Source organism: Lissotriton helveticus, chromosome 1_1 (assembly GCF_964261635.1).
Source record: "Lissotriton helveticus chromosome 1_1, aLisHel1.1, whole genome shotgun sequence".
NCBI lineage: Eukaryota > Metazoa > Chordata > Amphibia > Caudata > Salamandridae > Lissotriton > Lissotriton helveticus.
In genome coordinates this window covers 1,185,853,048-1,185,867,523 of record NC_136057.1, presented here as the reverse complement: position 1 = coordinate 1,185,867,523, position 14,476 = coordinate 1,185,853,048, and the positions used below count along the sequence as shown (strand labels likewise).

Below are 14,476 nucleotides of genomic sequence, written 5' to 3'. Positions count from 1 at the left end.
AAGATATCGTCCAGGACTTACCAAGCTGTTATTCCATCTTAAGGCTTGACCGACTATCGGGAAAGGGGGTGGGATAGCCATTATTTATAAACAGGGCCTAACGTGCCGTCTGATTGGCAGTCCAGCTTCAGACTGCGAAAACAGTCTTTTCTATTGAGTTCTCGCCAGTCCTTACCTTTTCCGGTATGTTGATATACCGAACCCCTGGCCCTTCAGCGAATTTCTGCAATACACTACCTGAACTGGCAGCAGATCTGGCCAGCTTACTTTCCAACTTCACCCTATTGGGTGATTTTAATCTCCATTTTGACGATCCTTTGCAGACTTCAGCTAATGAGCTCACCAAGGATTTATCAGCCTTTCACCTCACCCAAAAAATCACTGAACCTACTCATATGAAAGGTCACCTCCTAGATCCTGTTTTTTCGAACTTAAAGGATCTGTCTGGAGGAAAGCCTATCCCTGTTCCATGGTCGGACCATTTCCTTGTTCCTCTTATCTTTTCCCCATCATATTCAGCCCCCCGTACCCACTTAACATACTCCAAGAACCGTCCCTGGTCCAAACTATCAGTCGAACAATGGATGCCAAGACTGGAAGAAACTCTACCAGAGCCCACAGTGGATGTGGTTATCGCCAATGATAACTTTAATCATTGGGTGCAGAATTCCCTAGATTCTCTGGTCCCAGTAAAAAACATTAGAAATAAAAAGGCCACCACTCACAAACCATGGTATTCCACTTCCCTTCGGAGTTTGAAACAAAATTGTAAAAAACTTGAGAGAGCTTGGAGAAGATGTTTTTCTCCAGATAAGAAAGAATTATATAGAGAAAGCATCCACCACTATAAAGCTGAAATGAAAACAGCACAGGCAGATTATGGAAACAAAATCTTAGCGGCCTCCAGCTCCTCATGAGATTTTCAACATAGTTAAAACTCTCTCAAAAGTCCCCCCCTCTCCGGTCGCACTAGATCCTTCAGGAGCTCAATGCGACAAGCTAGCGGAGTTTTTCTCTAATAAAATTGAAATTATTTACTCCTCATTCCCTTGCGTGGAAATGTACCTCCTTGCCACTCCAGCCCCAGGCACTTTGGTCTCCCTGGATAAAATCCCTGCAATGGAAATGCCTGTCCTAAAAAGCCTTTTCTCTAAAGTGAAGAGTGGTTCACCTAGTGACCCTGCCCCTCTTGGGAAACTTAAGATGGTAGCAGATGTGGTCCTTCCGGTGATTTTAGATCTTATTAATTCCTCTCTCTCCTCGGGGATTGTTCCCCCCTTGTGGAAGGAAACAATGGTAAAGGCTTTATTAAAAAAACCTAGCCTTGATCCCTTAGAGTTGGGAAATTATCGACCCATCTCGTTGCTTCCCGGAATCAGTAAAATCACTGAGAAATACATTAATCAAGTTTTGTCATCTCATCTGGAGACTAACAACCTTCTCCATTTGACTCAGACCGGTTTCCGACCACAACAGGGAACAGAGACGGCCCTACTCTCAGTAGTGGAAGAATCTAGAAAATAGTAGACGCTGGCGGTACAGCGGTGGTCCTGCTCCTTGACCTCAGTGCGGCTTTTGATACCGTAAACCACCAAAGTCTGATTCACAGGCTTAGCAATCTAGGTATCTCTGGAACGGCCCTGGATTGGCTAAAATCCTTTTTGGATAATAGATCTTTTCAGGTATTTGACAACCAAGCCATCTCCAAACGAACACCCCTTCGTTGTGGAGTACCACAGGGATCATCCTTAAGTCCCACCGTGTTCAATGTCTACACCCGTTTCCTAGCCGAGGTTGTTCTACCCTTTGGAATCCACATAGTCACTGATGCAGACGATACGCAATTGGTGATTGGGCTCAACAAAGTGGAAGGTTCCCCTTTTTGTCTTCACCTCTGCTTGGAGGAAGTCTCAAGGTGGATGAGCGTCTCCTTTTTAAAACTAAATGGGGAAAAGACTGAAATGATGATCCTGGGCAATCAGTCTCCTCACGATATGATGGAAAGATGGCCTACTTCCATAGGCCCTCCACCCATGCCCAAAAACCAGTTAAAGAGTCTGGGCATTTGGATGGATTGTAAATTAACGTTTAAAACTCAAGCCCGGAAGACAGCAGCCTCTTGCTGTGGGATCCTTAAAATGATTCGGAAAATTCTTTCTCTTCTCCCTTTTCAGGCTAGAAAATTAATAGTCCAGGCCATGGTGCTCTCCAGGCTGGATTACGCTAATGCCCTTTATCTAGGTGCGCCTGCTGCCACCTTTTCCAAACTTCAAACCACCCAAAACTGGGCGGCTAGACTTTTACTGGATATTCCTAAACACCAGTCAGCCAGAGTAGCCCTTACATTTCTTCACTGGCTGCCAGTTGACGAGACAGTGAAGTTTAAAAGTGTATGCATTGTCCATAAGTCTCTGTTTAATTCTGGTCCCCCTATTCTTCAAGACATTATTCAGCCCTACGAGCCCAAAAGATCCCTTCGCTCTGAAAATAAGAACCTGGTCATTATTCCTAGGATCCGCAAGGCCAGAAGCGGATGCCGCTCTTTTTCGGTCAATGCTTCCAGACTCTGGAATTCTCTTCCTCTCTCTTTACGATTAGAACCCAACCACCTATCTTTTCGAAGAGCTCTGAAAACTTTCCTTTTCCCAAACTGAGTGACACTATCCCGCTATTTACTGCAAGCGCTAGGATGCCTCCGGGTAGCCATGCGCTATATAAATGTGCATACAATACAATACAATACTTCAGTGTAAATACTAGTTACTACACAGATCCTTTATGACCCCTGCTAAACTCAAACAAATGTTGGAATAGCTCCTCAGATGTGGGCGACCTCGAATATATGATTTTCTACTGCCCAATGCTTCAGTCCTACTGGGAAAGTATTAACAAAGCTATAAACAGCATCTTCCACTGTAATGTTGTGCTGGACCAGGTGCTAATCGCTGTAGGACTCTGGGCTCTCCCCAAAACCCCCACGCTCAACACAAAATAACTCCTCTTATTTGACCTGCTCCTCACACTGGGTGGCAAAACTATTCTCTGTGACTGGAAGGACTGCAAATCTATCTCTTACCATACCTGGTAGGCCTGGGCTTGCTTCCTCAGAAGCACTGACAACATTTTCCTCAACCAAAACTTCAGTCAGGGCAAATCAAGACTACTTAGGTCCCCCCTAGGCACTCAAATGCAAGCCGACTCCACTCCAAATTAGATAATGGGGCGCATAGCACTTGGGATATCCCCCTCCCCCATTCGCCACTGCCTTATCTCCTTTATATCATCCTTTCTTTCTCTTTGCTCCTCTCTATCATTTTCACGCTAGAAGTATAACCCCAGCTGACCACAGAGCTTCCGCCGGCAACCACGGAAACTTAAATCTGTCACCCAACTCCTCTCATCCCGTACTATCCCCTCCAACTAGATAATCACCGAAGCTACATAAGGGACTTTATTAATACTGATGATTCACGGGTGATAAACGGAATGCACTGTACCATTGTTTACTTATCGCTGTTTTCTTTTTTTATTTGATTACTGTACGTATGTATCTTTTTCTTGTACAAATGAAAATCCCTAATAAAATAAAAAAATAAAAGGTGTAGATTTTATTTGGGTTCTTACATTTTTTAGATAACTTCAGTTTGATGATTACAAGTCCAATGTGTTTTCCTTCTTAGCTACATTGCTGTAATCAACCAGTTGAATACTGTTATTTGCTGTTACTGACAAAATTGAAGGAACAATAGACTCCGTTTAAGTATACGTGATAACACTGAGCAGATAACCAACTTGGAAATCAGTTTTAGTCCCTAGAATAAAAACAGGGTTGGTTCAGAAAACATGGCTTGGGTAAAAAAACAACTCACTATACATAAAATCAGACCCATAACGTTTTTCATGACACATTCTGGTGAAACATGAAGGGGTTATTATATTGGTAATTGTAAGTACATCATTTAAGGTGATGATGTATTCACAACTGCAGAGACTATAATTATCTTTTCTGCTTGAATCTTGCTTCCTTGAAGCTAAACTGTATGGTAATTTATAATATGAAACCAGAAATGAGAAACAATTCTTAAGGCGTAATAAAATACCAAATGCGATTGTGTACCTTGGAGGAATAATTAACTAACACTTATGAATGAAATGAGAACGAGTCAGTTTCAGATTAGGCCGATCCCTCGACAAGAGATTTCGTAATTTTGCATTTCAAGATACTGTAATTCTTCCTTTCTGCCACGCTCTAAACCCGAATTACTGAACCAAGCCCATGATCTCAAAGTGGCAAACATAAATGTGAGGCAATAGTTGAAATGTTTACTAGTACAGTGGTTTACAAATTGAGCTGACCATGTACATAATTGCTTACCCTGCAGAATTCTCAACCACTAAGTGATGTATTGTATCAACCAGTTATTAGTTTATCCGTACACAATTTTGTATATCTTATAATTGAGATGAACAGGCAGAAAAGCAGTATTTTTAATGTTGCTAACGTAAGCAAGGGCAAACTAGACTTTTACCCCGAATTTGCACCCACACACCACACATGAAAAAGTGTCTGCAATTGTTAATCACCATTTTTTAATTGTCAGGAATATTTGGGCAAAATAAACTCAGTGTTTGTCAGCCGCACAAAGTATTTCTTTGTACCTACAAGACCATCTGGTGGCACAAGCAAAACCTTCCCTGCACATGCCAGTGCGGGTTCACATGGAGCATAAGAGACTGATGAGAACATAGATGCTGATTGGAGATGACATTTTGCTGAAAACTCTTGAAGTGCTATGACCTAAGAGATATAGCCTTGCGTGCTCTTTCTCTAGACTCTGCACCCGCAGATTTGCATACAGAGGACATTTCTTCCCAATTGACTATCCAAACCTTTGCCAGAACCCCGAAAGTAAAGGTGTAATAAGGATACAAAGATCAGCAACCCAATCTCTAATGCTCCTTCAAACTCCAGCTTCACTGGATAATCAGGCCCCTGCTATCTCTTACTAACGTCTACTACATGGTCTATTCACTGAAGAATGAATGGAGGTTACGCCATCATATCTCTCCCCTTTAACATTTGAGTTTGAAATTGCAGCCTGTATGATTTCTTGCATCCGAACGCTGATTGCTTCATGCCCAGTCTTTTCGCATTTCACTGGTTAAAAGTGTACATAAGTATTGTCTTTAAAAACTTAGTGTACAAATTGCAGGGCACTTTCCTGTCCTGTCTGAAGCCAAGCTACCTGTCTTTGAGGAGGGTCCCGAATGATGAGGAGTAGGGCCATGACACATGCAAAACTGTCTGCAAAGGCCTTTTCTGCTGCTTTTCCTTGTATACTGAACTCTCTTCCCCCGAATGGCAACTGGTGATCTTTGAATGTGGTGAGGCGTAATACTCAATTGTAGTGTTTGTATGTGTGCAAACGTAACTTCCTCTCTTGGGAAGGCAGGAGAACTTAAACCCACAATAACATTTTGGAAAAATTGGGTCAAATTGTGTATTTTAAAGCACAACTGTCACATACATTTGCTAAAAAGATATAGGTTCTGAAAAGGCACTCATTAAATATTCAAGTTTTTTCATGGTGGGCCAAGCTGATGCGCTCAAACGCTTGCCAGCAGTTTCTCCCCAAATTCAACGTTTTGTCATGTGTACCCTTCAAATGCCATGGGTGCCCTTTATGGCACAAATTATATACACTGTGCCAATGCCAGAATTTTGAGATTGCCACTATCCATATGCCACGGATAAACGTTTTTTGTTGTTACATAGATTTTTATTGGCATTTATAACAATCTTGAGTACTGAGTTCAGCATTTGTCATATCATGACATAATACAGGTCAAACAACCATCACAATGGGTGACAGTTATGTGGAAAATTATCTCTGATATGTTAGGGCTAGCATTGTATCATGGATACCCCTCTCTCAAAAGCCAATGTTGCCTGCCCTAATGTCAAGGACTACCTCCAATGTTTCAGGACCACAATGTTTCTGCAGATACCCATATTCCAAGAATTTTCCTCCACTATGCCAACGCAAAAATTTCCGTTCCATGGGTGCCCATATATGTTCAAAAGTATTTCCATGACTACAATTCTATTATGAGCCATGGGTGTCGCCCTATGCTAACAATGACATACAATATGCCAGTGCCAGAATTTTGCCATTGAGTCAATCAAATACCTCTAGTTTGTCATAGCTGCCCCCTAACCATATGCAACAATTGTTTTTCCTTATGTCAACTAATAGCTCCAATATGCAAGCATCAGCATTTTGGCATGGGTGTCACATACGGCAAGAACTTCCTCTAGAATACTCTCACTCATTCTCACTGACTTGCACTCTCTATTACTCTCACTCAGTCTCATATATTCTCACTCAGACGCATTCTCACTCACCATTACTCGCTCACTTTGATTCAATTTCTCATTCATTCTCACTTACAATTATATTCACTCAGTGTCACTCTCACTCATATGCCCTTCACACTTATTCATTCTCAATCTGTCGCTCTTGCAGTTATTGCTACTCATTTCCTCAGTCACTCACACTCACTTTTGCTCACACATACACAGGCTCCTTCAAAACAAACTCTTCCTCACACATACACAACGTACATTTAAAATGCTTTTTTTAATACATCAGCTGCTTGTGCAGGCCCGTTCTAGCTCCTAGTGCTCCACTGACTGTTGAAGCAGGCATGCAGCAGAGGCAAAAAGCTGAAACCAAGATGGAAGGCCCTGTGTCATAAAGCACCAGTGCTTTTCTGTGTGGTCGCTATACCACTTCACAATGGGGCTGAGGCTGATGGCTTGATAATACTGCACCATGTTTGGGAATACCCAGACATCCCTCTTGTGAGTGCCTATACGAGTGCACAGGTGACATGTATGGCCTTTTGCCTGCCCAGATAAAGGTATCGGCATCTCGCTTTATGGTTTGAGGCACATATGGGGGAGGTTGTAGAGGAAGTACTTGAAAGAGAAATAATGGATGCTGAGGAGCTGTTACTAAGAGACAACATTCTTCCCAACCAGGAGACCCCCTTAGTTGCCTAGGAGCGTAGAACCACCTCCGATTTGCCAGAGAAGCTCTCTGTAGTTGATTTTCATAGTTGTCTGTAGGGAGCTAGTCAACTGAATCCCAAAGTATAAATCTGTTTAAGGGCCCAGGTAATTGGAAAGAGAGCTCTCAATGCATCTTGTTGGCAAGCTGGACTGTGAGGATGAGAATCTGGTACTTTTGTTAATTTAATTTGAACCTCGAGATCTCACCAAACAACTTCATCTCTTCCACTACTACCAGCATTGAGGGTAAGGACTGCATTGTCAAAGTACAGGCTGATCTTGCGTTTCCCATGCCCAAACAGGATGCTTTTTATTGTGTCAAGTGTCCTAACCCATTGTGCTAGTGGCTCCATGTACAGGGCAAATAAGTGAGGACATAAGGGGCAATCCTGTCGTGCCCCTCTCTGTATAAGGAATGGGGTTGGCAGAACTCCATTAATGCGAATTTGGCCCTCCGGGGAGGAATTCCCACACTGTACCCATTTACAGAATCTATCATCAAGTCCGAATTCCTGAAGAGTGGCTATGAGATGAGGCCAATGGACCCTGTCTAACACTTACTCCGCATGAAAGGTGAATAGTAAAGCATTAGTCTTGGATCCTTGAGCCTTGTCTATTAGGGGTAAGGTTCTTGAGGTATTGACTGAGGCATCTCCAGAATAAAGCCCAACTGATCAGGGTTGAGGAGGCTCTGCATGCGAGGACCTAATGTGTTTGCTAGAACACTAGTACACAATTTGGAATCTACACTGATAAGTGAAATGTGGTGATAGGAACCGGACATGAAGGTATCTTTACTCTATTTGAGTATTACAACTATTGCTGCCTTAAACATGGATAGGGCTGGTGCCCCTCTATCTGCAAATGAGTTGTAGAGGTTCGGGTGGGAGCTAAGGGGTGGCAAAAAGCCTCATAGATGTATAGGGTATCCATTTGAAACAAGAGAGGAGTACATCCAAGGCGTCAGCCTGAGAAGCCATTAGTTTTGAAAGCATGACCACGCGAGGTAGGGGTGTATGCATTTGTTAGGCAAATCGTGAGCATAGTAGAGTGTTTTATAGATTTCTCTGAATTCCCTGGGAATGGCATTGCTAGCTGTGAAGGAGTGACCATTCATGTTTTTATGGAAAACACTTGTTCCTTATTAATCTTTTCCAGCATTTTGTGCGCTAAGAGCCACCCCTCTTTGTTTCCACTCACATAGTATTTATGCTTCAGCCAGTCGTCCCATACGCTGCTCTGCCTTGGTCCAGGAGGCACAGATAGATGCCTGATTGGCTGTCAAATATCACTATAAATTAGGGACATTTGTACGCATGTGTACCTGCTCTAGTTATTTAACTGACTGCTATATTTCGGCCGTCTGCCCCTCCTCAGTTTGCTTTGATGGGCAGCTATATTTATAAGCTCAGCTGGCCATGTAGAACCACCTTGAGTGTTTCCCAGAGTGTGGAACGGTTGATCGACCCTTTGATTTTTCTAGTCCATAAATTGTGTGATGGCGGTTTGGATAGCTAATCTATGCTGATCATCCTGTATAACAATCTCAGTCTCCAGAACCCTGGGACCAGCTCGGTCAAAGGGAAGTGCATTATCACAGAGATCAGCACTTTATCTGATATCACAGTGGGTGTATCTCCAATCCCCCTTTCTAATAGTGCCGGCGTCCCAAAAAAGTGATCGAGGTGGGCATATGTCTTATGGAATGCTGAAATAGGTGTAATAAAGTGAAAATAAAATGATTTACGGAATGCTTTAATTAATCTCAGCAACTGTTGATTACTCAGCACCGCATCCCAGTACATTGTTATTTTGCTCCCCATGCCACCTCAGTTTGGACCCAGCTATGAGCAAATCAGTCTTGACCCTGTTCCAATGGGAACAGCCCAGCCTGGACTGCCAGGCCATGTCCTTCCTGAACTGGTTTTGCTCTATTTAGGGCTCATCAGCCAGGAATAGCTTGGCTCCAGTGACACAGTGCACCGGATCTTTAATTGTGGGTTATCTAATCCAATATTAACACTTGTTTGGCCAGCGATGGGTGGGAGGGCAGGAGAAATGTATCCTACTCGTCCGTCATCTAGGTCCCACCATAAATAAATAAATAAAAAATAAATACTTTAAAAAAGAATAAGCATTGTCTCTTCTTAGATCACCTGTAGCTGTGGCATCATACCACATAAGCGCATTCTGATGCTTAAGTGGCTGAGAAGTAATCTTTCCCATGGGCATTACTAGCTGAACAGGACAAATAAATTCGATACACAAGTGCATTTTGGCCCAGAATATCACTAGAACTAGCCATTGCTGCCTTATATTCTACAGGATGCCTTATTTTAGACAGACAAGTGTATCAACTACTCCATTCCTTCAGGGTGTCCCTAGGTGTGAAAATGCAAGCAAGTCCCTTTCTAAATACTCATCTAATTATTTGGCTCAAACTTAGCTAGGTACAGTGGTAGTTCTGGCACTTGCTGGTCTGTCATCAATCCAGTTTTAGATGTGCCATTCTGCTCTCAGAGCTGGATAGACCGCCATGACCCAACCAGGAAAGTCCTATTGGTCCCTTCCTAGTTTTGAGATCCTGCAGTGTGGAGCGGATTACATTGTTTTTTGTCAAGGCCGATTTGGATTTCCAGTCTGGCACTGGAACCTTTGGAAGATCCACTTGGGGTTCCACATTTACAGCACATGTGTAGTATGTGGAATGCCAAGATATTTCCATTTCAATTTTTTCCCTCAAAGAGCTAGGAACTCATATTTACGCAAAGCACTTCGGTGCATGAAATCAGAGACAGTTCCAGCCAGATGGATTCTTGAAAGGAGAGGTGAAAGAATCATGGTGGTCAAAAATTCCATCAGAGAACATTTTTCTGAGAAAAGGGCAATAAAACATTATCATTTCTGCATCATAACATATTCATTTCTATACTATATTTATAAAGGCACAATAACCTAATTGTCTATTAAACATGTAATTACACACACCACGTTTTGGTTTTCTCAATGACTCGTGGCATTAATATGCCAGGAGGTAAGTTTCATAGCTTGGTGTGCTCTATGGATCAAGCTTCACCTACTGCTGATGCTCAAAAAAGGTCAAACCACACCCACAGCATCAGAGGATTTATGAATTCCAGCAGGCATCACTTCATGGCTAACCTGTTTTTCTCATGATTAGTTTTCAGATGACAAAAACTGATGGGAACATCTGTCAAGGTGGATTCTGAGGAGTATATTTATCACAGCGCAGTTTATGGGTATATTTGAATTTGTATGCGGATAATGCTATCCTGAAACTATATCTGGTGGCAATGCTATCAGGTACTGTACCTGATGGGCACATAACATATTTTGGCATTTTGCATTCTATGAACATTTTAAGTCTGCTATTGTATCTGGGGAGAGTATTACATAAGCTTGAAAGTAAAGATTATTATTTATATATTAATCAGGGAGTTTTGAAAACACGTTAAGCGGCCTACTGCTTACTTCAGCGCCCTCAGACTGTCAATCGACTTTGGTAGGAATCGCCTTCATGTTGCAGCTCTTACTGGGCCCAAGCTCCTACTCCTGTCTCCCATTGGGGGTGCCACAGGTGGGCACTGACTATCGCCATCCAGTGATGAGAAGACAGAAGTACTAAGCGCATGGGATGGTCAAGTACTGTATTGGACTGCTAGCAGCCAGGAGATTGTTTGAGAAGAAAGGTTTTTAGGTCCATCCTCAAATCGAGGATTCTTTTTTGAAATCCCTGAACCAAGTCTAACTTTGGCCCACATTTCTTCTCTCCTTTGTTAACCCCATCAGGCATATCAAGAAAGAACAGCAATATCACATAAGTCAAGTAGGAGCATGGTGTTTATGGCTAAGAATGGTATGCTAATAATGGACAGTTGTGTAAGGTGGCCTCTCACTAATTAATTATCTGGCATTTGTATGCTTACGCCTATGTAGAATCTAGGAGCATATGAATCTCATCCTCGCATGTAGGAACATGTTTATCCTGTCATTGCATCTTTTCAGGGGTGTTTAAAGTCAGGACACAAAGTATTCTGTTCTGTATCCATGGACAATTTTAGCCTGGTGGTATCTAAATGGGGCTGTCTCTAGGGACCAGCTAATACTAACAAAGTATTTCATAGACAATTTCCTATACTTCCCATGCTTGTGGACATCGTTGGGTTTGCACTGAATATGGATAAGATTTACAGTGATATTATATCTTTGGCTGTGGTGCCTTGATTCTTCCTGAACATATAAATAAGGAGAATATGTGGCTTGTGATTAATGTGGGGGAAAGTATCCGAGTACTGCACTGTGAACGTAAGGTTAAGGTGATTTTAGGGACATATTGTGGGCTTTACATTCAGCTCATGGTGTATTTGAGCCTCTCTTATTTTCTTAAGGTACATCTGATATAGACTGGCACCCTATTGTACATAATGGTTGTAAACTTAGAAAATTGAGGGGCATTTTATCTGTTTGGGTGGGTTAAGTAAGTGTACCAATTAGAGAGCGTTAACAGCTTGCATTTATGACGATTTGGTAGTTGATTATATTATTTCCAAATATTCTGCGTAATTGTGTCCGCTTCAGAGAGAATTATGGCATTTGTATTTATTTAGATAGGATGGAGTAACCAATTCTTCTACACAATGTGCATACATTGGATTGTGTAGTCATTTCCAGTGAAGTCAATGAAATCATACGCTTTGGGGTGCCACCTCCTGTGAGTTCCTCAAATATGCCAAATAATATTCCCATCAGAGTTTTCAAAGGTTGCGATGCAAAGTTTTTTGCAGCGTTTGCAGAGTTTTTTTATATAGCGCGAACTAGACCCTAACCGAATCGGGTATCAGAGCGCTTTACATAGCACCAGTTACGTTACATGAGGACACACAATAATTTTTGGCACGGGGAGATTAAGTGATTTGCCCAGAATCACAGGAGGTTTTGGCGTCGTTACCGAGACTCGAACCCAGATCCGAGGTCGAGCGCCCTAGCCGTTAGGCCAACTCCTCCCGCCAGTTTGAACAAGACAGTGAAATCTTAACTGCATTGTCAGTGCTCATTTCCACGCAGATTACTATCCTCGACTATCTTGTTTTTTTTGTAGATGATATGCTCTGCTCCCAACACATTAGACCTGTGGGAAAAGATATTCATATTTCCGTATGGAAGAGTTTAAATCACGACTAGGGACGGACTCAATTGACAATCCCATTTTTTAAACCACGGACGGCTGCGCTCCTTTCCTTTTAAACTCACAGGAATTCATGCATTCAGCGGCCAATATTGGCAATAGATGTGCTCCGTCTGGTGATCCAGACTTCCACCCAACCAAAGAAGAAAGGGCAATAAGGAGACGGCACTCACCCCTGTTCAATTCACTCCATTCTAGAGAAACTGTGGCATTGCTCACCTGCCCTTTCGGGCTTGCTAGCGTACATATACAACATTGTGTCTACTGTATATGAAGACCTGGTTTGGCAGTTCGGGCTGGACTGTTCCCATGAGGCAAAGGGTCAAGACTGATTTGCATATAGCTGTGTCTCAACTGGGGTGGCGAAGTGAGCTAAAGAATGATGATGGATTCAACCCAGATCTGAGACTGGGGGTGAGTGTCTGAAAAGTTTCAGCGCTCCGTCCATCCTCTACTTGTGTTTGCTTTGTCTACTGTATATGCTCCTAAGCAGACAACCCTAGATGCCTGCACGTGACATGCCACTTTGTTTCAGGCAACATTATCCAACATGCTTGATGCACAATGTCACTGCTGTTTGAACAGGGCACCCATTGCTGGAGGATCTTCCTAGTGACTGGAAAAGAAGGGGTCATAGTAAGCCTAGGGTAGGTATGATGGTAACCTTGGTCCAGCGCAATGGCACAAGAATCCTTCTTCAGGTAGATTATCAATTCTCCAGGGCAGCTTCCAAGGGACTCAGACATTCATTTGAGCAGAGTGAAGCAGCACCTCCGTCTAGGTCAATAAAATCCAGCTGAGGGGCTATGATGGCTACAGGGTTAGAAAGCTGCACATGTATAACGTTGCTTCTGACTGTGGGGCTGAGGTAGGTAGGGTAAAGGCGCTGTGAAGTCAGTCCCACTGTCCTTACTACATTGTTGTTATCATGGTAATCATCTCGAACAGGCACTTGAGTTCATATTCATAAAGAAAAATCCAGTAGCAGTATACATACAAAAGTTTTGCAAACATTGGCGATTTAAGACTTTGAAATAGAAAATCTGTACCTGCGTCTTTTCATTTCCATGAGACCACAGACGAAGAAAGCAAGGTAAGGATTTTACTATCATGTCTTGGTACTCGTTTGTAACAGACATGTTAGTTAACACCCTAAGTGCAGCTAACTGCAGGTCAGAGTTCAGTGGAGCAACTTCAACAGCTGCACAAATAGGTTCAATATAAATCTGAAAAACAAAGAGCACTAATCAATGCAAAGTAACTTCCCTCACGTTTCAAGGTTCATCAGCAGAGTCCAGATAATGTACACAAAATGTTCCAGTAAATGGCATACATTTCAAATTATTTGGAAAAAAGATTTATAAGACCTAAATGGATGTGACATGATGCATCATTTAAAGTCATAGAAAATGTAATGTTCACGAAACCAAATGCATTTTTTGTTACTGCAAACAAATTAACATAGTATAACGATACACAGGAAACAGGCTCAGTACTAGTAGGTAGAAATGGGTGAAAAAGTAATTTTTCCATCCATAATACACTTTATGCTTGGGGCGGTTATCTACATGCAAACTCTATGTGAAGTGTGCCCTTGTGTACAAAAGTCACACAGGATAATCGCTCAATGTATTCAGATGCCGTCTGCGTGAAAACTGAATTTGAGATATGCCTTCAGGTAAAACAAGCACTGGCAAAGCCAACAGGTCTTGCCTCTGTGAGAGCCTGTGAGTTTTGTTTTTTTAGCTGAGTTTTACAGCACTGTGGTTGTACAGTATGTTTAAAGGATTATTCTAAATTGCTATGAAACAGGCATTATTGTTGTGTAATTTATTAATGTGTGAGGGACGGTGTGAGCTTTGAATTAAAACGTAAAATGGAAGGGAAGTAGCAACCCGAACGGCTGTCTAAAAAAAGTATTATGATATAGTCAAAACTGCACTTTTTATGGGGAGTGCTTAATAGAGAGAATGGGATGGATAGTGGTAGGTAATAAGGAAGGTGGATAATGGGTAGTGTGATCGTAAATATGCATCATTTTTAGTGAAAAGCACTGTTTAATTTTAATTTATGAAATGATCTAATTGAAATTGCTGGAAATGATTGAGATTATGGTGCAAATTAACTAACGTGCACTTGTAAAACAGATAAAAGAAATGTCCCCTCTAACACTGAAAGTGAAGATAGGTGAGAAG

General features: G+C 42.1%; 1 protein-coding gene across 1 annotated transcript in view; it reads right to left on the bottom strand.

Annotated features, from left to right (window-relative positions):
• The window catches only part of ARMC10 (armadillo repeat containing 10), a 198,263-nt gene that overhangs the window by 60,239 nt on the left and 123,548 nt on the right, over positions 1-14,476 (bottom strand). Inside the window, exon 4 of the mRNA XM_078679406.1 lies at positions 13,331-13,507. Coding sequence (XP_078535532.1) covers positions 13,331-13,507 — 177 coding nt within the window. The remainder of the gene's footprint in view (positions 1-13,330; positions 13,508-14,476) is intronic.